The sequence below is a fragment of the Jaculus jaculus genome, chromosome 2 (genome assembly GCF_020740685.1).
Source record: "Jaculus jaculus isolate mJacJac1 chromosome 2, mJacJac1.mat.Y.cur, whole genome shotgun sequence".
In the NCBI taxonomy this organism is placed as follows: Eukaryota; Metazoa; Chordata; class Mammalia; order Rodentia; family Dipodidae; genus Jaculus; species Jaculus jaculus.
The window spans coordinates 101081183-101101731 of NC_059103.1; the positions used below are offsets into that span (position 1 = coordinate 101081183).

A 20549-nucleotide genomic window follows, 5' to 3' on the forward strand; every position below is an offset into this window, starting at 1 on the left:
GGCTTCTGTTTCACTGCCTAGGAACACTTATGGGAAAGTGGAACATTTGGATACCTTGGGTCCACTGAGAATAAAGGTAAGCTACTAAAGGGACTCATGCACTGAGAGACTACAATACCACCAAGACCCAGAAGCAGCTCCCCAGTACAAAACAGTGACCTACTGAGCGGGAGAAAACAAGAATACCAGACCAGAGAAGACCACCCCCAGAAATAAATAGACTGATTGCTTGGTAGAATTCTTTCTCTTACAAAAGAGACTGGGAAAGGTGACAATTTTTCAAAATGCACAAATTAAACAAATAACAAAGCAAACATAAAAAGTGATTCATGTCTCAGTGCAGTGAGTCTACAGAATGCAACGTAAAAAAAAAAAGAAATGTGTAAATGCATGAATGTTTCCACATCAGTTCAAAATATTCATCATAAAGGTCCTCAACAATCTAAAAGAATATGTACAGACAACAAAATGAAATCAGAAAGGGATACATGAACAAAGTGAGAATATTAACAAGATAGAAACCATATCACAAGAAGCGTGCAAAAACCCTAGAGCCAAGGACTACAAGAACTGAGTTGGAAAGTTCACTAGAGGATCAGCAATAGGACAAGTCAGTAAACATAAAGATAATTTGAAAATACCAAGTCTTTTCTGTAAAAATTTGAAAAATGAAAAAACTAAATTTAAAAAATATTAAAAATAGCTGGGCGTGGTGGCGCACGCCTTTAATCCTAGCACTTGAGAGGCAGAGGTAAGAGGATTGCCATGAGTTTGAGGCCACCCTGAGACTCCATAGTGAATTCCAGGTCAGCCTGAGCTAGCGTGAGACCCAACCTCAAAAAAATACATTAAAAATGAAAGACTATGAAGAGAACTCAAAAGATTTATGAAATGCCATAAACATATTAAGTTTCAATATCAAAAACTGAGATGGTGGCACAAAGATAAATGCAGACCAATGGGACAGAATGGAGAGCCCAGAATGAAGTCTTCACATATGTGGTCAAGTGATCATAGATAAAGATGCCAAGATCACATGGAGAGAGAAAAATTTCACCAAAAAAATGGTCATATTCTTCATTTAAAAAAAAATGGTCATAAGGCCTGGGCATGGAGGCACATACCTATAATCCCAGAACTCGGGAGGCAGAGGTAAGAGGATCGCTATAAGTTCAAGGCCACCCTGAGACTACACAGTCAATTCCAGGTCAGCCTGGAGGAGAGAGACCCTACCTCGAAAAAAACCAACAAACCAAAAACAAAGATGGAAAACTAATATCCACATGTAAAACAATATAGTGGAAGGTCCCATGACATTGAGTTAGGCATTGATTTTTTGGAAGTTACAGGCAACAAAAGCAAATATAGATGAATAGGACCACATCAAACATTCAAGCATATGCATAGCAGATGAAATAACATGAAAAAAATGGCACCTGGGCTGGAGAGATGGCTTAGTGGTCAAGGCACTAGCCTGCAAAGCCAAAGAACCTAGGTTCAATTCCTCAGGACCCACATAAGCCTGATTCACAAGGTGGCACATATGTCTGGAGTTCATAGTGGCTAGAGCCCTGGCACACCCATTCTCTCCCTCTCCCTCCTTCTGTCTCTCTCTCTCTCTCTCACTTAAATAAAAATATTTTTATAAAACAGCACTCAGAATAAGGAAGTGGATTGAGAAATACATTCCTGATAAGAACTTAATGTCTACAATAAATGAATTTCTGCAACTCAATAATAATAACAACAACAAAAACAAAAAAAAATCATCAAATGGGCAAGCTAGGCATGGTGGCTCATGTCTATAATCCCAAAACATGGGTAGCTGAGCAGGAAGATTATCTGAGTTCAAGGCCAGCCTGAGATACAAAATAAGGTCATGTTTCAAAAATGTAAACAAAAAAAATGGGCAAATTACTTGACAATGGCCAGTAAGAATATGAAAAATTAACATTTGTAATCATTGGGAAATGCAAGGCAAAAACAAACTATCACTGTACGTGTGTGTGTGTTAAAAGAAGGTCTGGGAATATCTCAGTAGATAAAGAACAAGCCTGAGGACCTGAGTTTGGCTCCTGAGTTAAGGCTCTTGCCTGAGAAGCCTAAGGACCCAGGTTTGATTCCCCAGGACCCACATAAGCCAGATGCACAAGATGACACATGTGTTTGGAGTTTATTTACTGCAGCTAGAGGCACTGGCATGCCCACTCACGCTTACACACACACACATCAAACATCAAATAAATATCTAGGATAAAAGAAATATACTGAAAATATTATATGATCCAACTATCCCACTATAGGTCATATATCCAAAAGAACTGAGAGCAGAATTTGAAGAGAGATTTGTAAACCTGTGTCTATTTCAAAATTATTCACAATAGCCAAAGGGTAAAAACAGCCCTAGTGTGTATCTAAAGATCAAAAGATGAAGAAATGTACTACAGACACACATTACTCAGCCATGAGAAGGGAAAAGTCCACCACCTACTACACCATGGAGTCACATAGTATGCTGATTGAAATAAACAGGTCACAATAGCGCAGTTACTGTGTATTCTACTTATATAAGCTGTCTAGACTAATTCACATCGCTCCAGTCATCATTCTTCTCCTGGGGGTAAGGGTGGCAGAACCTCTGTAGCATGCCCAAGCTTTTGTCAGCAGCCCACAGCTCTTAGAACTCCATAGTGCTGGCAGTTAGACTACAGGTAGCAGGCAGAGCAATTGAGCACTGGCTTGTAAAGGCACCAGAGATATCCCCAAGAGTTCACTCCAGCCATTGTAAAGTGAAAGTAGAAGAGATGAGCCAAAGTTTGATAATATATTCTTTGAGGTCAGCACCTTGCTTCTTTGTTGTTGTTGTTTATCCTTTTATTTATTTTTTTAATTTTTTATTGATTAGTTTTGTATTCAGCAAATACAGTCAGTTTGATACCATTATTAGGCTCATCCGTGACCTATCCCCTCCCCTTGGTCCCTCCTTGTTGAGGTATATGGGTCAAGCATTGTGAAGTTAGCCCACAGTTATGGATAGGATAAATGTCTCTGCATATCATGACCCACATGTGGCTCTGACATTCTTTCTGGCTCCCCTATGTTGGGTTCATTTTTGGTCTGCTTCAGTGATGAGGTGTTGGGGGCCTCTGGGTCTCTGGCTCTCTGATTTGGTAAGAGTTGATTTTTCTCTGTGTTGATCTCCTTCCCCCTTGTGCTGGTATCCAGTTCACCAGAAAAACAGCACCCTTGCATGTTTTGCCAATTTTTCTGAGTTTCAGCTGGGGCCTTTTTGAGGTATGATGGGATGGCTCTCTCCTTAGGATGCACCTTGCTTCTTAATGACTCAAAGCACTAGGAACGTGTGGAAGGTAAATTATTGGGGTCATTCTTAGTATAAATGCAAATATTTTCCCATTTGGTTTCCTCCAAAGACCTAACATCTGCTAATTCTAAGCTTGGAGTACCTTTAAAAAATATATATCATGTATTTCTCAGCAATCATACACATTTTGGCTTGTGCTTTCCTTTTTAAACCCTAATCTACTATTTATCTTGTTGGAATACTTAGTTTTTGTGCATTATGGATTTTCCTTTATTTTTGAACTAGGTTATGGACTTCTCTAGTGCCTTTATGTCCTCTTATCAAGATGGCTTTGTCATTAAGATGCTTGCCTGTGAAGTCTAAGGATGCAGGTTTGATTCAGCAGAATCCATGCAAGCCAGATGCACATTGTGGCACATGCATCTGGAGTTTGTTTGCAGTGGCTAGAGGCCCTGGTGTGCCCATTCTTTCTCTTTCTCTCTCTCTCTCTCTCTGTCTCCATCTGTCTCTCTCTCTTTTTAAAAAAAATTTATTTATTTATTTATTTGAGAGCGACAGACACAGAGAGAAAGACAGATAGAGGGAGAGAGAGAGAATGGGCGCGCCAGGGCTTCCAGCCTCTGCAAACGAACTCCAGAGCGTGCGCCCCCTTGTGCATCTGGCTAACGTGGGACCTGGGGAACCGAGCCTCGAACCGGGGTCCGTAGGCTTCACAGGCAAGCGGTTAACCGCTAGGCCATCTCTCCAGCCCTGTCTCTCTCTTTTAAAAAATGTATTGAAATTTAAATTTAAAAAGTAACAAGAACAGAGGAGAGCCTGCAATATGTGCTTAGTCTAACTCTTTGAGCCACATTTCTTTTTGTTGTTGTTTCTGTTTTGTTTTGTTTTTGAGATAGCGTCTGGCTTTAGCCCAGGTTGTAGTCTCAGGGTGGCCTCAAACTCATGGCAGTCTTCCTACTTCTGCCTTCTGAGTGCTGGATTTAAAGGCATACACCACCACATCCAGCTTTGAACCACATTTCTATAAGATTTTAGCCAGCACCAAAATGTGTTCTTTATCTCTGTTAAATTGCTTTCACCCAAATGCAGAATGATTTTATATGAAATTGTTTCAAAGGTTAATATAGGTGCTAGAGAGATGGCTGAGCAGCTACGGCACTTGCCTGTGAAGCCAAAGGAGCCAAGTTCAAGTCCTCAGTACCCACATAAGCCAGATGCATAAGGTGGCGCATGTATCTGGAGTTCCTTTGCAGTGGCTGGAGGCCCTGGTGTGCCCATTCTCTCTCTCTCTCTGCCTCTCTCTTTCTCTCTCTCTCTCTCCCCCCCCCCTGTCAAATAAATATTTTTAAAAAGATTAATAGATTTGTTTTGAAATATTCTACAGTAAACATATTGATCAACTTGGTCTTAAACAAAAAATAAATACATAAGAAAAGATTAATAGATTTATTGTATAGTTTATGTAACAGATTCTGGTTAAAAGGATGTTTTTAAATGGCTTTCAAAGTTGGTCTTACAGTTTTGTCCTAGGTGCCGTCTCTCCTGCCGTTGTAGTCCCTTCCATGCTGCTGTTACAGAAAAATGGGTTTGGCATCAAGGAAGGCATTCCAACTTTACTGAACGCAGCTAGCAGTCTGGACGATATTGTCGCTATCACTGGATTCAACACATTCTTGAGCATAGTTTTTGCCTCAGGTAATCAAGAACTGTATCTGCCATTTTTGACTTATATTGTTTGTAATAAAAATTTAGCTGAATTTCTGACTTTGCTTCCTTATTAACAAAGACTTTTCAGTTTAACACCTTTTTATTCTGTTAAGAAAGTTCATTATAAACCTGGTAAGATGCTACAGCCTGGAGAGATGGCTTAGCAACTAAGTGCTTGCCTGTGAAGCCTATGAACCCTGGTTTGAGGCTCCATTCCCCAGTCCATGTAAGCCAGCTGCACAAGGTGGCGCATGTATTGAGTTTGTTTGCAGTGGCTGGAGGCTCTGGTGCACCCATTACCCCTCCCCTCTCTCGCGCCTGTCACTCTCAAATAAATAAATAAATAAGTAAAAAATTTTTAAAAAGAAAGAAAATCAATTTAGAACTCAAGTGACACATCTGTTTCTAGAATTGACCCTGGAATGACTGTTGTCAAGTTGTTCTTTTCACATTTATGTATATTTATCTTAAGAATTACCAACCCTGTGAGAAGTGTCACAGGTACTTCACTAGCTTTTACTATGCAGTCTCCTGCCTCACTTGGTTTGATGGGTTCTGTTGTTAGAGCTGGTAATTTGAACCAGGTGTCCCCATAAACTCATGTGTTTTGGATGCTTGGTCATAGATTGGAAGGTGGAGCCTTGTGGAGGAGGCATGTTTCTCGGGTCAGGCTTCTGGGTGCTCTACCCAGCTTCCCCATGCCACAGCTCAGCACACTCTCAGGTTACTATCTTCCACCTGCTGTGGCAAGGAGGTGGTGCCAGGCCTCTGTGCTACCATCTCTCCCTTGCCATGAGGAACCTTCCCCTCAAGACTATTGGCCAAAATAAAACCTTTCCTCCCATCAGCTGCTTTGGTTCAGTATTTTGAACCAGCAATGAGAAGATAAATATGACATGAAAAGAACACATTGTGGCTTATTATTTATTTTTGAATTCAGTTTTACAATGGGAATTTCCAGGTTGTATGTTTATATTGAATTATTTAAGAATGCACATTTAACTTCAAATATATTTAAATATGTTTTCATACATGGTCCAATTTTGTAATTTGTTCTATAAAATGCTTTCTTCATGAGCCATCTAGGTTTAATTTTTTAATGTGAAGTATACATAAAAATATTTTTCTGTGAAAAGCTTTTCTTGTTGTGTACTTACAGGTACCGTAATCAACCATATCTTATCATCTTTGCGGGACATATGTATTGGTATCGTGTTAGGTATTACCATGGGATTTTTTGTTCAACATTTTCCAAGCGGAGATCAGGTAAATAAAAACTTAATCTGATTTGTAGAACTTTAATGTGTTAGTCAATTTTCCATCACAATACTGACTGCCTGAGATCAGTAACCCTGTACAAAGAAAGATTTCCTTGGACTCACAGTTTTGAAGACTCCAGTCTATGACTGATTGAACAGTATGGCAGAGTCAAGGCCATGCATTACCATTGCAAGAGTGAGTAGCAGAGCAAAACCATCTTATCAAGAACCCTGGAGCCTCACAGTCTGTCTTGACCTCTCACAAGCCCCATTTTCCAAAGGTTCCACCACCTTCCAGTACCACCACCATGGGGATCAAGTTTATATCCACACACTTTTAAAGAACACTCAATATCCAAACCATAGCATACATATAGTACTAGACATTCCTTTCTAAGAGTTGAACTTTGGAAAGAACTACAAACTTATTATTTTTTCTTTTCCCAAAAGTCGCCTCCACTATCTCCTTTTCACTTAAAACTGAGCACAGTAGTAATTGATTCGGGCCCATATTTCCCTATTTCCCAACATGGCAAATAAATCTCAGATAAATGTATATATCTCCAAATATCCATCTTCATTCTCCCCACCCTTTTCTCCACTAAATTATTTGTTCATGCTTAATAATGTTTCCTAATCTTTTTTGTCCCAAACTTTTCCTTGAGCAGTTTTGAAAGAGATAGATTCCCATTGAGCTTGCCATAATTTCTGACTTAAATTTGTTCCTACTTTCTTTGAACAATGGCTTTTAGACCTGCTTTTTTTTTCTTTTTTTTTTTTGGTGGGGGGGGGAGAACAAAGTGTCACTGTGTAGCTTAGGCTGGCCTTGACCTCATAATTGTTGATTGTCATACGCCTTAACTTACATTTTGGTAACTTTCATCCTAACTTACCTATAACACCTATTTTAACTGAAGAAATATTCAAATTTTTATTTTTTAATAATTCATTTTGAATGGAAGGTTATATAGAAAGTTTTCTTCACTTTCAGTTAATGTATTATAACCACTTTAGTGGTGTCAGCATCAGAGATATATCAGAGGATGGAAGTTTAATATTTGTAAAGTTCTTAACTTGGTACCATATCTGCCAGATTTTCTTTTAAATTTTTTTTCAATTATTTATTTATTTATTTGAGAGCAACAGATGCAGAGAGAAAGACAGATAGAGGGAGAGAGAGAGAGTGGGCCGCCAGGGCTTTCAGCCTCTGCAAACGAACTCCAGACGCGTGCACCCCCTTGTGCATCTGGCTAACGTGGGACCTGAGGAACCGAGCCTCGAACCGGGGTCCTTAGGCTTCACAGGCAAGCACTTAACCGCTAAGCCATCTCTCCAGCCCCAGATTTTTTTTTTTTGATGAGGAATAGAGGCAACATTTTAGACATTAATCTGACATTTGGAAATATGGTAATCGGTCAAAAATAAATGATAGATAATGCCAAGACTTATATATTTAATGTAAAACAACTTCTAAATATGTTTCTAGGAAAGACATACACTGAAGAGAGCCTTCCTTGTCCTGAGTATATGTGTCTCTGTCGTCTTAGGCAGCCATCACATTGGCTTACATGGATCAGGAGGGTTGTGCACACTAGTGATGTCTTTCATGGCAGCAACAAAGTGGGCTGAAGAGAAGGTGAATATATAAATGAGACAAAACAACTGTCTTTTGAAATGCATAATGGACATGTAAGAAATCTCCTCATTCTAATTGGAAGATGTTCTACTTTCTCAGGACATGTATGAATCAATCAAAAAAATAAGGTGTTTCAGAAAAACATCTTGAAATACTTTGGGCTTCCTTTTCTTCCAAGTTTTTTTAAAATTTTATTTATTTATTTATTTGAGAGTGACAGACACAGAGAGAAAGACAGATAGAGGGAGAGAGAGAATGGACGCGCCAGGGCTTCCAGCCTCTGCAAACGAACTCCAGACGCGTGAGCCCCCTTGTGCATCTGGCTAACGTGGGACCTGGAGAACCGAGCCTCGAACCGGGATCCTTAGGCTTCACAGGCAAGCGCTTAACCGCTAAGCCATCTCTCCAGCCCTTCTTCCAAGTTTTATGTAATATAATTATATGGCTTTAATTAATTAATTTGTTCTTTAACTTTTTATTTGGGGAGGGTTCGAGGTAGAGTCTCTCTCTAGCCCAGGCTGACCTGGAATTCACTATGTACTGTCAGAGTAGTCTCAAACTCATGGCAGTCCTCCTACTTCTACCTCCCAAGTGCTGGGATTAAAGGCATGTGCCGCCATGCCCAGCTTTTTTTTATATTAAATTATTATATTTATTGAGGGAAGTACAGAACCCAAGAAAGGCACCCAGGTTGCTAGAGATCCCACATGGAGGGCCTAGGAAAGCCATGGAAGGAAAAGAGAGAGCTAGAGAGATGGCTTAGCGGTTAAGGCGTTTGCCTGTGAAGCCTAAGGACCCAGGTTTGAATCTCCAGATCCCACGTGAGCCAGATATATATGGTGGCACAGGTGTCTGGGCTTTGCAGTGGCTAGAGGGACTGGTACACCCATCATGCTCTTGCTGTCTCTTATATGCTCTTTCACTCTATCTCAGATAAATAAATAAAATATAAGCTGGGCGGGGTGGTTCACACTTTTAGGTAAGAGGATTGCCATGAGTTCAAGGCCACCCTGAGACTACATGGTGAGTTCCAGGTCAGCCTGGGCTAGAGTTAGAAAAAGCAAAAAAAATAAAAATAAATGATAATAATAAATAAAATATTTTTTAAAAAGAAAAGAAAGTTCAAAGTGCTCCTGCCATGTGGGGAGTTGGACGGGGTTAAATAGCCCATACAGAGAGTAAGGGCTAGGGGGTTCTCCCCTCTGCTCATCCTGACTGGGCCTGGCCGAGCTGAGGGGAAACCCACCAGCAGCTGGAAGTTCCCAAGTAATCAGCCAACTCAGAGCTATTCTTTAACTTTTTATACTATTCATCCATGTAAACATGTTCATAAAATTTAATGTTTATAGGCCGCTAATTCTCTTACTAGTTTTTTTTATTCAATCACATTATTACTTAAGTATGCTACAAAGTGGATCTTAAATTCTGTCCATTTTTTATACATTGATTTTTCTTTCATTTTATAATGAACTTTTGATTTGAATATATTTTTAAATGATAATGTAAAAATTGTATGTTCAGGCGTGGTAGCACATGCCTTTAATCCCAGCACTTGGGAGGCAGAAGAAGGAAGATCACCATGAGTTCGAGATGAAACATATTCATGTAGCAAACATATTCATGTGAAGCTACATAGTGAATTCCAGGTCAACCTGGACTAGAGTGAAACCCTACCTCAAAAAAACAAAAAAAATTATTTATATACATATATGTATGTTCATAAATATTATACATATATGTCACATGGAATAATATGCAAAATATTCCTTCATCCCCACTAAGTATAAAGTTTATTTCTCCAGTTACTCATTTCTTCCTTTTGGAAGAAATGAGTAACCAATCCTCTATGTATAGATAGTTAGATATTTTCTATTTTAAAAATAAAAATTATATTACCATGAACAATTTTGTTCATATGTCTTTTTCATATATAAAAGTACTTTTGAAGCCAGGCAAGGTAGTGCATGCCTTTAATCCCAGCACTCAGGAGGCAGAGGTAGGAAGATCGCTGAGAGTTCAAGGCCACCTGAGACTACATAGTGAATTCTAGGTCAGCCTGGACTAGTGTGAGACCCTACCTTGAGACCCCCCCCCCTAAAAAAATTACTTTTGAAAGAATTCCTAGAATAGGACTTCTGGATTTCAAAGAAGAATCTGTTTTTATTTTGATGGGTACTGTCAAATTATCATTTCAAATTATTTTCATTATCTATACTCCTACTAACAGTATAGGAGTGTACTAGTAATATCTCAACTAGTTCTCTTTTTGCACAGTTAGATATATAAGAAAACATATAAGCAGGGTGTGGGGTCACATACCTTTAATCCCAGCCCTTGGAAAGCAGAGGTAGGAGGATCACTGTGAGTTCGAGGCCACCCTGAGACTCCATAGTGAATTCCAGGTCAGCCTGGGCTAGAGTGAAACTCTACCTTGAAAAAAAAAAGAAAACATATGTCATCATTATAATTTACATTTCTCTGGGTAGATTAGCCTTCTCTTTATATGTTCTTTTTAAATTAGATATTTATATTCTTTTCCCATAATTCTTGGATTATTCCCTTTGGTTTCTAATATATATGTCCTAGCTATATAATTAAATATATATATTACATACAGTTTTGCTTATCTTCAACTTTGCTTATGGTGTTTTGGAAAGTAAAATTCTATATAACCAAACTTATAAGTTTTTACTTTTTTGCTACATGAATATGTTTATTCTTTTTTAAAATTTAAAAAAAAAAACAAAAAAAATTTTTATTCACAACTTCTGTGCATATAGGAAGTATACCATGATCAGAATCCCCTGGGATTATGATTTCCCTTCCACTGAATCCCTTCTTCTTTCCAAGTTGTCTTTCTTGTATTTTTATGACATCATTTTCCCCTGTTATTATGCAGGTCTTGTATAGGTAGTATTAGCTACTGTATGGTCATGAATATCAAGGCCATGATTATGAAACTAGTTAAATGATTAATAATGAGAGATGTTGCTAAAAATGAAGTGAAAACAGTAGGAATTATTTTATATGATAAAAGAAATAAGAATCCATTTTTTAATTTATTTTCATATACAAAAAGATAAAACTTGAAATAGTTCTAGGTTTTTCCTCCTATTCTGTGGAGGTGTGGCTGCTTCTTCACACAGGGTGGAATAAAACTACATTCACATCAGTTTATTTGAGGACCTAGGGCGGAAAGCAGCAAAACCGCAATTTAGAAGATCTAATTTCAAATGTGACACTCATTTCTAAAATATCCACAGTGAAAAGGAGCAAAGACCCATTGCAAATAAATGAACCATTCATACAATGTTCTTGCCAATATGTTTTCATTTTGCAACTATAATGACATGGATGTCTGCTTCAGGCCATTTTAGATGTCCATATATGCATACACACATAAATCCAGACAGGCTAAAACCAACAAGCTTAGCTCTGTATATATATATATATATTTTTTTTAAAAAAAAAGCAAAAAAGGTTTTATTCACATTTCCTTATAGCATGGTTTGTTGAGGGTAAGGATATCTTCAATTTCAAGTATTTTTATTCAAATATAAGCACAAACTGTGACTTAGAAACCCTTGGGTTTGTGTCATCATTAAGATAAGCACACAATAATACCATAGAAACCACATGTCATTTATTATTACATGGACTTAAAAATCAACACAAATCAATTTCAGGCACTTCTTCTTTTTTTTTTTTTTTTTTTTTTTTGGTTTTTCGAGGTAGGGTCTCACTCTGGCTCAGGCTGACCTGGAATTCACTATGTAGTCTCAGGGTGGCCTCGAACTCTCGGCGATCCTCCTATCTCTGCCTCCCGAGTGCTGGGATTAAAGGCGTGCGCCACCACGCCCGGCTTCAGGCACTTCTTGAATACACACTATGAGAAATTTCTACCAAGGAACAGCATATCTAGCAGGCAATACCATAAAGACTTACACTTTGGGCTGGAGAGATGGCTTAGCGGTTAAGCGCTTGCCTGTGAAGCCTAAGGACCCCGGTTCGAGGCTCGGTTCCCCAGGTCCCACGTTAGCCAGATGCACAAGGGGGCGCACGCGTCTGGAGTTCGTTTGCAGAGGCTGGAAGCCCTGGTGCGCCCATTCTCTCTCTCCCTCTATCTCTCTGTATCTGTCGCTCTCAAATAAATAAATTTTAAAAAAAAATTTAAAAAAAAAAGACTTACACTTTTTCATTTTCATTTTTAGAATACATGAGGGTGGCTGAAAAGAAACATTGCATAATTGACCCAACTGTGCCCTTTCATATTTCTTTACAATTTCAAACCATTCTAGAGTTGAATATAAACACTCACTTTTTAAAAATTTATTTATTTATTTATTTGAGAGTGACAGACAGAGAGAAAGACAGAGGGAGAGAGAGAGAATGGGCGCGCCAAGGCTTCCAGCCTCTGCAAACGAACTCCAGACGCGTGCGCCCCCTTGTGCATCTGGCTAACGTGGGACCTGGGGAACCGAGCCTCGAACCGGGGTCCTTAGGCTTCACAGGCAAGCGCTTAACCGCTAAGCCATCTCTCCAGCCCAACACTCACTTTTTAAGGACCCAAAGTGCTAAATCCTTTTCCTTACTCCATTAGCATGGTCTTCATTCATCACACCTGCTCTGAGGGAGCATGTCCTAAAAGTTTTCATAAGTGGAGCTCTGAAGACTGATTTTCTACATTACCAGTGGTTCTACTCTGTAAGCCAAAATTCTGATGTCCCCACTACCCCAATAATACTTTATATAGTATTTAGGTGAAAAAAAAATTAAAGATTAAAAGTAACAATTAGGGTAACACTATGCTATAAACAAGAAATCATATTGTGTTGTTTTTCCTTTCTTTAACTTTTATAAAGGACAATCAAAACATTCATAAAGGAAAAAATTATGAAGAAAGTTTATGTTCCAAAAAAGGGACAACAAAATTCTTAGGTATCTTCTGTAAAGAAAGATAAGCTCAGTCTGAGACCCAAATCTCCATCCTGAATCCTACAGTATGAGCACCGTTAGGGGCCTTTCCTCTCACCTTTCCATTGACAGAGCAGGTATCCAAAGAAGAATCTAGTAGGCGTGGTGGCTCACATCTTTAATCCCAGCACTTGGGAGGCAGATGTAGGAGGGTCGCAGTGAGTTCAAGGGCACCCTGAGACTCCACAGTGAATTCCAGGTCAGCCTGGGCTACAGTGAGACCCTACCTTGAAAAAACTAAAAACAAAAACAAAAACAAAGAATCTAATACATAGTTTTAGGGTAGTCTTAAAGAAAAGATAATTTTTAAGTAGTCATCCTGTGCCTGTGGGAAGCAGGCCTAAGAAACTAGCAGAATTTTGTTTCGAGGTTCATTGTCATGGGATTGGGCTCCATAACTGTTAGTGGAATGTCTTCACAATGCTCTTACCAAAAGCCAGATGTTCTCATCTGGCATCATATGTTTCCATCTCTAGAAGTCTTCCTGGATATTTCTGAAAGTCCAGAGTGTGCTTTTTCTGTGATGCAATGAAATAATAGTGGGGTTTTTTGTATATTACTTTTAACCAAAGTTTTACATGTTTCAGTAAAAGAACTTACTTGACTTTTACTAATTAGGTTATAACATTTCTCCTAACAAAAAACATTACCAGTTTATCAAAGATTATTAAAAGTTAAAAATGACTTTGCATTTCTGAAATGAATTTATCTTTTTTAATTTTTTTTTATTTTTATTTATTTATTTGAGAGTGACAGACAGAGAGAAAGAGGCAAAGAGAGAGAGGAGAGTGGGCGCGCCCGCGCCAGGACTTCTAGCCACTGCAAACGAACTCCAGACGCGTGCGCCCCCTTGTGCATCTGGCTAACATGGGTCCTGGGGAATCCAGCCTCCAACCCGGGTCCTTAGGCTTCACAGGCAAGCACTTAACCGCTAAGCCATCTCTCCAGCCCTGAAATGAATTTATCTTTATGTGCCACAATAACTAAAAAGTGTAATTCCCTTTTTTGCAGGATAGTATCCAAAACATTATTTCACATGCATGGAGTATTTTTCAACCTCTTCTTTTTGGCTTAGTGGGATCAGAAGTAGCTGTTGACTCTCTTGAATCAAATTCTGTTGGTAAGAATAATTAAAGGAAAAATATATAAAACATAAAACTATTCAAGAAAATGATAAGTGCATTTTTTTTTATTTTGGTTTTTGTTTTTCAAGATAGGGTCTCACTCTAGCCCAGGCTGCCCTGGAATTCACTATGTAGTCTCAGGGTGGCCTCATACTCATGGTGATCCTCCTATCTCTACCTCCCAACTGCTGGGATTAAAAGCATACATCACCATACCCAGTTCACATTTTACTTTTATTTAAAACATATGCTGGGATGGAGAGATAGTTTAGCAGTTAAGGTGATTGCCTGCAAATTTGGCCAAAGAACCCAAGTTCTATTTCCCAGAAACCATGTAAGCCAGATGCACAAGGGGGGTGCATGCATCTGGTATGCCCATTCTCTATCTCTCTCTCCCTCTTTCTCTCTCTCAAACAAATAAAATAAACTTGGAACACATGTTAATATTTTTGTTTTTCCTTAACCCTTTGTGTTTGTTTTTAACCAAAGACAACCCTAAATATGTTCCAAGTGATCCAAAGAAATAGATTAATATTTATTTTGAGAGAAAATACTGGATTTGATGGAGAATGGAATTTCAAAGGGGAAAGTGGGGGGGAGGGAGAGAATTAACATGGGATTTTTTTTATAATCATGGAAAATGCTAATAAAAAAATTTAAAAAAATAGAAAATACTGGATTTTATAAGATGCTTCTGATTGCTGTTATTTTAATGCATAACCAGAAAGGTCTGTTAGTTCAAAATTAAATAAAGCCTGGTGTGGTGGCCCATGCCTTTAATCCCAACACTCAGAAGACAGAGGTAGGAGGATCACTGAGAGTTCCAGGCCAGCCTGGCCTAGAGTGAGACCTTACTTTTCCACTCAAAATACATAATTTCAAAATGAACTGAAGTCATCATTCTTTTTTTTTTTTTTTTTTTTTTTTTTTTTTGGTTTTTCAAGGTAGGGTCTGGCTCTAGCCCAGGCTGACCTGGAATTCACTATGGAGTCTCAGGGTGGGTGACCTTGAACTCACGGCAGTCCTCCTACCTCTGCCTCCTGAGTGCTGGGATTAAAGGTGTGTACCACCATGCCCAGCTATCATTCTTATTTGCATGGCACCCCATCAGATAATCTCTAACACTTTAGCTGGAAGTCTCAATCATAGTTGTATTCTTCATTATTTTGGTATAAAAATAGACATAAGTGACAACAGTCTTAAAATTGTTCCAATGGTTTTAGAAGTTGCTCTTCTAAGTATGGAAAACCCTGGTCCCCAAACATCTTATGTTTGTTCTGATGCATTGCAGGCACTTGCATTGCTACCCTGATTTTGGCATTATGTGCTCGGATTCTAGCCACATTCGCATTGATGTCGTTTGCAGGGTTCAGTTTTAAGGAGAAAATATTTATTGCTTTAGCATGGATCCCTAAAGCTACAGTCCAGGTAAGAACACACTAAGTCATAATAATTTTATTTTTGATGATTTTTGTAAAATTCTAAATGAAAAGTATTCCCATCACAAATTGTGGGCTAAAGCTGGGCGTGGTGGCACATGCCTTTAATCCCAGCGCTCAGGAGGCAGACGTAGGAGGATTGCCATGAGTGCAAGGCCACTCTGAGACTTCATAGTGAATTCCAGGACAGCCTGGGCTAGAGTGAAACCCTACCTCAAAAAAATGAAACAAATTGTGGGCTAATTTACCTTAACTTACCCTCCTTTTTTTTTTTTTAATTGAAGCAAGCCCAACAGAGTGGCCTTTTTTTTTTTTTTTAATAAGAACAAGAGAAAGAGAGAGAGAGAATTGGAATGCTAGGGCCTCCAGTAACTGTAGCTGAACTTCAGGTACATGTACCATCTTGAATACATGTACAACATTGCATATGTGTCACCTTGTATGTCTGGCTTATATGAAATCTTGGTTCCTTAGGCTTTCCAGGCAAGTACCTTACCTGCTAAACCATCTCTCCAGCCCCTCTTACCTTACTTTTAATAGGTTTGATGATAGATATTTATTAAAACTTAATGTAACTTTCTAAATTTTTCACTTTTAAAAACAATTATTCTGAAATTTAAAATTGTACTTTGTTGGTATGTTTTTTTTGTTTTCAAGTTAGGGTCACACTCTAGTCCAGGCTGACCTAGAACTCACTCTGTAGTCCCCAACTGGCCTCAAACAGCGATCTTCCTACCTCTGCCTCCTGAGTACTGGGATTAAAGGAGTATGCCACCATACCTGGCTAAAATTGTACTTTTAATGACAAACAATTTCTAGGTTTTATGATTTTTTTTTCTATTTTCTTAAAGTATAAAACAAGAAAATTTGGGGTTGGAGGGATCAGTTAAGGCACTAGCCTACAAATCTAAAGGACCCAGGTCTGATTCCCCAGAACCCATGTAAGCCAGATGCACAAGGTGGCTCATGCTTCTGGAGTTTTTTTACAGTGGCTGAAGGTCCTGGTTTGCCCATTCTCTCTCTGTCTGCCTCTTTCTCTCTCAAATATAAATATAAAATAAAAAAATTTGAAAATTGGGATTTTAAGTATTTTGTTGAATACTATAAAGCTAAATATTATAACCTTATTCATAATGTTTTTAATATATCTTTCCTAACCCTTATATTCACTTTATTACATAAATGTATGTATACTGTTTTTAATTATACATTTATTTTTAATATTTTATTTTATTTTATTTATTTATTTGAGAGAGACAGACACAGAGAGAAAGACAGATAGAGGGAGAGAGAGAGAATGGGCGCGCCAGGGCTTCCAGCCTCTGCAAACGAACTCCAGACGCGTGCGCCCCCTTGTGCATCTGGCTAACGTGGGACCTGGGGAACCGAGCCTCGAACCGGGGTCCTTAGGCTTCACAGGCAAGCGCTTAACCGCTAAGCCATCTCTCCAGCCCCATTTATTTTTAAATCTCAATGATTAATAACTGAATCGCCTCTGCCCCAACTTATTATATAGAAAGAACAAGAACAGTGTCTGTTTTTTGGCATTTTATTTGTTTGTTCACTTGCTATCTCTCCACCTCCCCCTCAGCATTTAACCCAGTACCTGGCCAGAAGATAAATATGGACTATATATGTCTACTAAAATGAATGAGTGAACATCTAGGAAGAGTGGCTGTTTTGTTCTCATTCTTGTGGTTAGACTGTTAATCATAGCAACATTATACCTCGATTTTCTGGAGTTCTTTTCTCCATTGTTATTACAAAACAGAAGCTTACAAATGTCTATACAACAGAATTCTCCATTCCAGTTGGCATGAGACTATTAAAGCTCTATTGTTAGTTCTGAGTACTATGTTACTTGTCTACAACTTTAGCTAAGTAACCTCTTACATTCTCAAAACTTCAATTTTCTCACTTTACTATGAGATCTATGATTTTATTTTCTGACCAGCAGTGTTGTGAGGATTAAAGGAGCTTATCCATGGAAAATGCTAAGCACAGTTTCTGGCACATGATGGTGCTGATTTAACAACATTATAATTACTTTTTCCTTCAAAGTAATGTAAATAATAACCTTGTATTAACTTCTGCTGTTTGTCCAACAACAAACTTGGAACTTTGTTTCATCACTCATCATTTTCCTAAAGCAGGAAAGAAGATAAGCAAGTATGAAGAAGGAAACCATTTACCCAGGACCTGCCCAATCCCTTTACTTTGGCCTGGTACTTCCCCAGGGCTGAGCCAGGCTGTCTTACAAACAGAGAATATCAAGTGGGTTCCAAGAACTCGCAAAACAGTTTGTAACTTTTTTTTCAGTGCTGAGTATCAAACTCTAGATCTTGTGCAATGGTAGGCAAGTGCCCTACCAATAAACTAAACTACCAGCCAACATTCTTTGTATGAGTAGAGTCACAACAGACAGACATGATGATGTCTCACATAAGTTAGATCAAATATTTTAAATATGACATGTCTTAACCTTGATCATTTTCTTCCATTTTATGCTCTGAAATAAAATTGACTAAGCCTCAGTCCTTTCCCTTGTACCTCTACTCAGAGATACTGCTGAAAATTAAAGTGGAAAAATGAAAGACATTAAGAGAGCTATAAAGAATTTAGTTTATAAATGTAAGATGTGTTTGCAAATTTGATTTTTTAAGGAAATAGTACTAAATCTCAGTTATTTTGTGGGAATTATTTACCAACTAATAGTAGTTCCCAGTGGCAGGTTTGTCAAGAGCAGTAAATACATTAATAAATGGAAAGCTTTAAGAATAGAACCTATCAGCCAGGCATGGTGGTGCCCAGGGAGGCAGAGGTAGGAGGATCACTGTGAATTCGACGCCACCCTGAGACTACATAGTGAATTCCTGGGCTAGAGTGAGACCCTATTTCAAAAAAAAAAAAAAAAAAAAAAAGAATAGAACCTACCATATGGCAAGTGCCATGTAATGATAAGTGACATTATTCATGCCATGGCCATCATCACTCAACAGTGCTGGTTTCCTGGTATTTCATATCTGTAAAGACCCTCTTCTAAATTGTTAGACTCTTTAGAATTGGTTTTCTATGAGATTGATCCTTTTCTCCTGAGCATTCAGCACACTGGCTTCCGTTGTCATGTGAAAAAAATACCACCTTTAACCATTGCTTTGAGATTTGGACACTGACCTTAAGTTGCAGATTTCTTTTGCCATAATGTCCCATTTCAGAGGTACTGTTTCCACCTCTGGGCTATTTTTCTGTGCCTCCATGGAGGGGGGAGACTTTTATTTAGTCCCTGAAAATTTAAGGCAATTTCTAACCTATATTAGTAAATATAAAAAAATAAGTAAATGTAAAGAAGTTTTAAAAATAAATATAAGCTAGGCACAACAACACAGGCCTGTAATACCAGCACTCAAGAGACAGACGCAGGATAATCATAAATTAGATGACACCCTACTGGATCTTACACAGTGAGACCACCAAAAACAACAAAATTTAGTATATAAATAAGTGACAAGAATATACCTAGTGGGGGGGTACTTTATGACTCATTAGAGTCACTATAAATCAAAGAATGTAAGGAGTGCACCCCCTGACAGGGGAGGAGGAACAAGTGAGAACAGTAATTTAAAATTATCTGAATACCTACTGTGTGCCAGGTGTTCTCTGCATTCTCGTGTAGAACCCTCACAATTGTCCTGTAACATACTATGAGGTTGAATTGACAAATAATTAGGTTACAGAACATGAGTGACTTTTAAAAAGCTCACTCATTTAGTTGAGGCAAGATCTGAATTCAAAGTCATTTTGCCAGATTCCAAAGGACCTGTCAGTCTCTATCCCACAACTTCACAAGTACTCAGAACAATGAGAAAAGCAGCACACCCTGGAGCCCCAAAGAGACTCAGGATCTTGTGTTACCTTGGTGCAGCCATGAACCTAGTGGCACATGGTAGAGGCAACAAACTCAAACCCTGATCCAACAGGAGTTCCTAAGGTTCTGGGAGCAGTGTGAGCACTCAGGAGATATTGAAGTAGAGGAAGCCTGAGGGGACAAAAACAGCCACAAAATGTCTGCCCACATGATTTGGGAAGAGTATTCCCTTCCTCCAAATATATTTGTTACAAAAACAGAACTGATGAGTAAATTGCTCATCATTTTTAGTTCTTTTACTCTCGAGTAATCTAGGTGGTCAGTTTGGTTTTTTGTCTGTTTGTTTTGGTGTTTGCTTTTGTTTTTAACAGAGCCATTTTTATTATATGTTAACTCTGATTACATTTTTCTTTCTGCCCTTTTCTTCCCAACTGCAGGCTGTATTAAGTCCTCTGGTTCTAGAAACAGCAAGGCTCAGCGCACCCCACTTGGAATTTTATTCAAGGGATGTGATGACAATGGCCTTTTTAGCCATCTTGATCACAGCTCCAAATGGAGCTCTCCTGATTGGCATACTGGGACCCAGAATGCTTAAACACAGTGACACAAGCAAAATAACAATGCCTATGAAAAGTTTTGAATATCATTAAAAAATTTGCCATCACCCACATGCTTCTTGTATTGTATTGCATTTTTTTATTTATTTTGAGAGAGAGAGAATGGGCACCCAGGGCCTTCAGCAGCTGCAAACAAACTCCAGGTGCATGTGCCCCCTTGTGCACATATGCAGCATTGTGCTCTTGCCTCACTGTGCATCTGACTACAAGGAACTTGGAGATTTGAACATGAGTTCTTAGGCTTCACATGCAAGCACCTTAACTGCTGAGCCATCTGTCCAGCTCCTATTTATTTATTTTTAATATTTTTATTTTTATTTATTTGAGAGAGAGAGGAGAGAAAAAGTCAGATAGAAAGAGAATGGGTGTGTCAGGGCCTCCAGCCACTGCAAACAAACTCAAGACACATGTGCCACCTTGTGCATCTGGCTAACATGAGTCCTGGGAAGTTGATCCTGGTCCTTTGGCTTTGCTGGCAAATGCCTTAACTGCTAAGCCATCTCTCCAGCCTGTATTTATTTTTAGTAGCATACAATGAGTTAGGTTGCCTTATGATATTTTCAAACAAATTCTGTTTTTTGTTTCCCTTTGCCCCACTTTCCCCTA

General features: G+C 38.6%; 1 protein-coding gene across 1 annotated transcript in view; it reads left to right on the forward strand.

Moving 5' to 3' along the window:
* Window positions 1-19976, forward strand: part of Slc9b1 (solute carrier family 9 member B1) — a 49046-nt gene extending 29070 nt beyond the window's left edge. Inside the window, exons 6-11 of the mRNA XM_045143529.1 lie at window positions 4842-5017; window positions 6189-6295; window positions 7775-7924; window positions 13910-14018; window positions 15314-15450; window positions 19764-19976. Coding sequence (XP_044999464.1) covers window positions 4842-5017; window positions 6189-6295; window positions 7775-7924; window positions 13910-14018; window positions 15314-15450; window positions 19764-19976 — 892 coding nt within the window. The remainder of the gene's footprint in view (window positions 1-4841; window positions 5018-6188; window positions 6296-7774; window positions 7925-13909; window positions 14019-15313; window positions 15451-19763) is intronic.
* The last annotated feature ends 573 nt before the right edge of the window (window positions 19977-20549 follow it).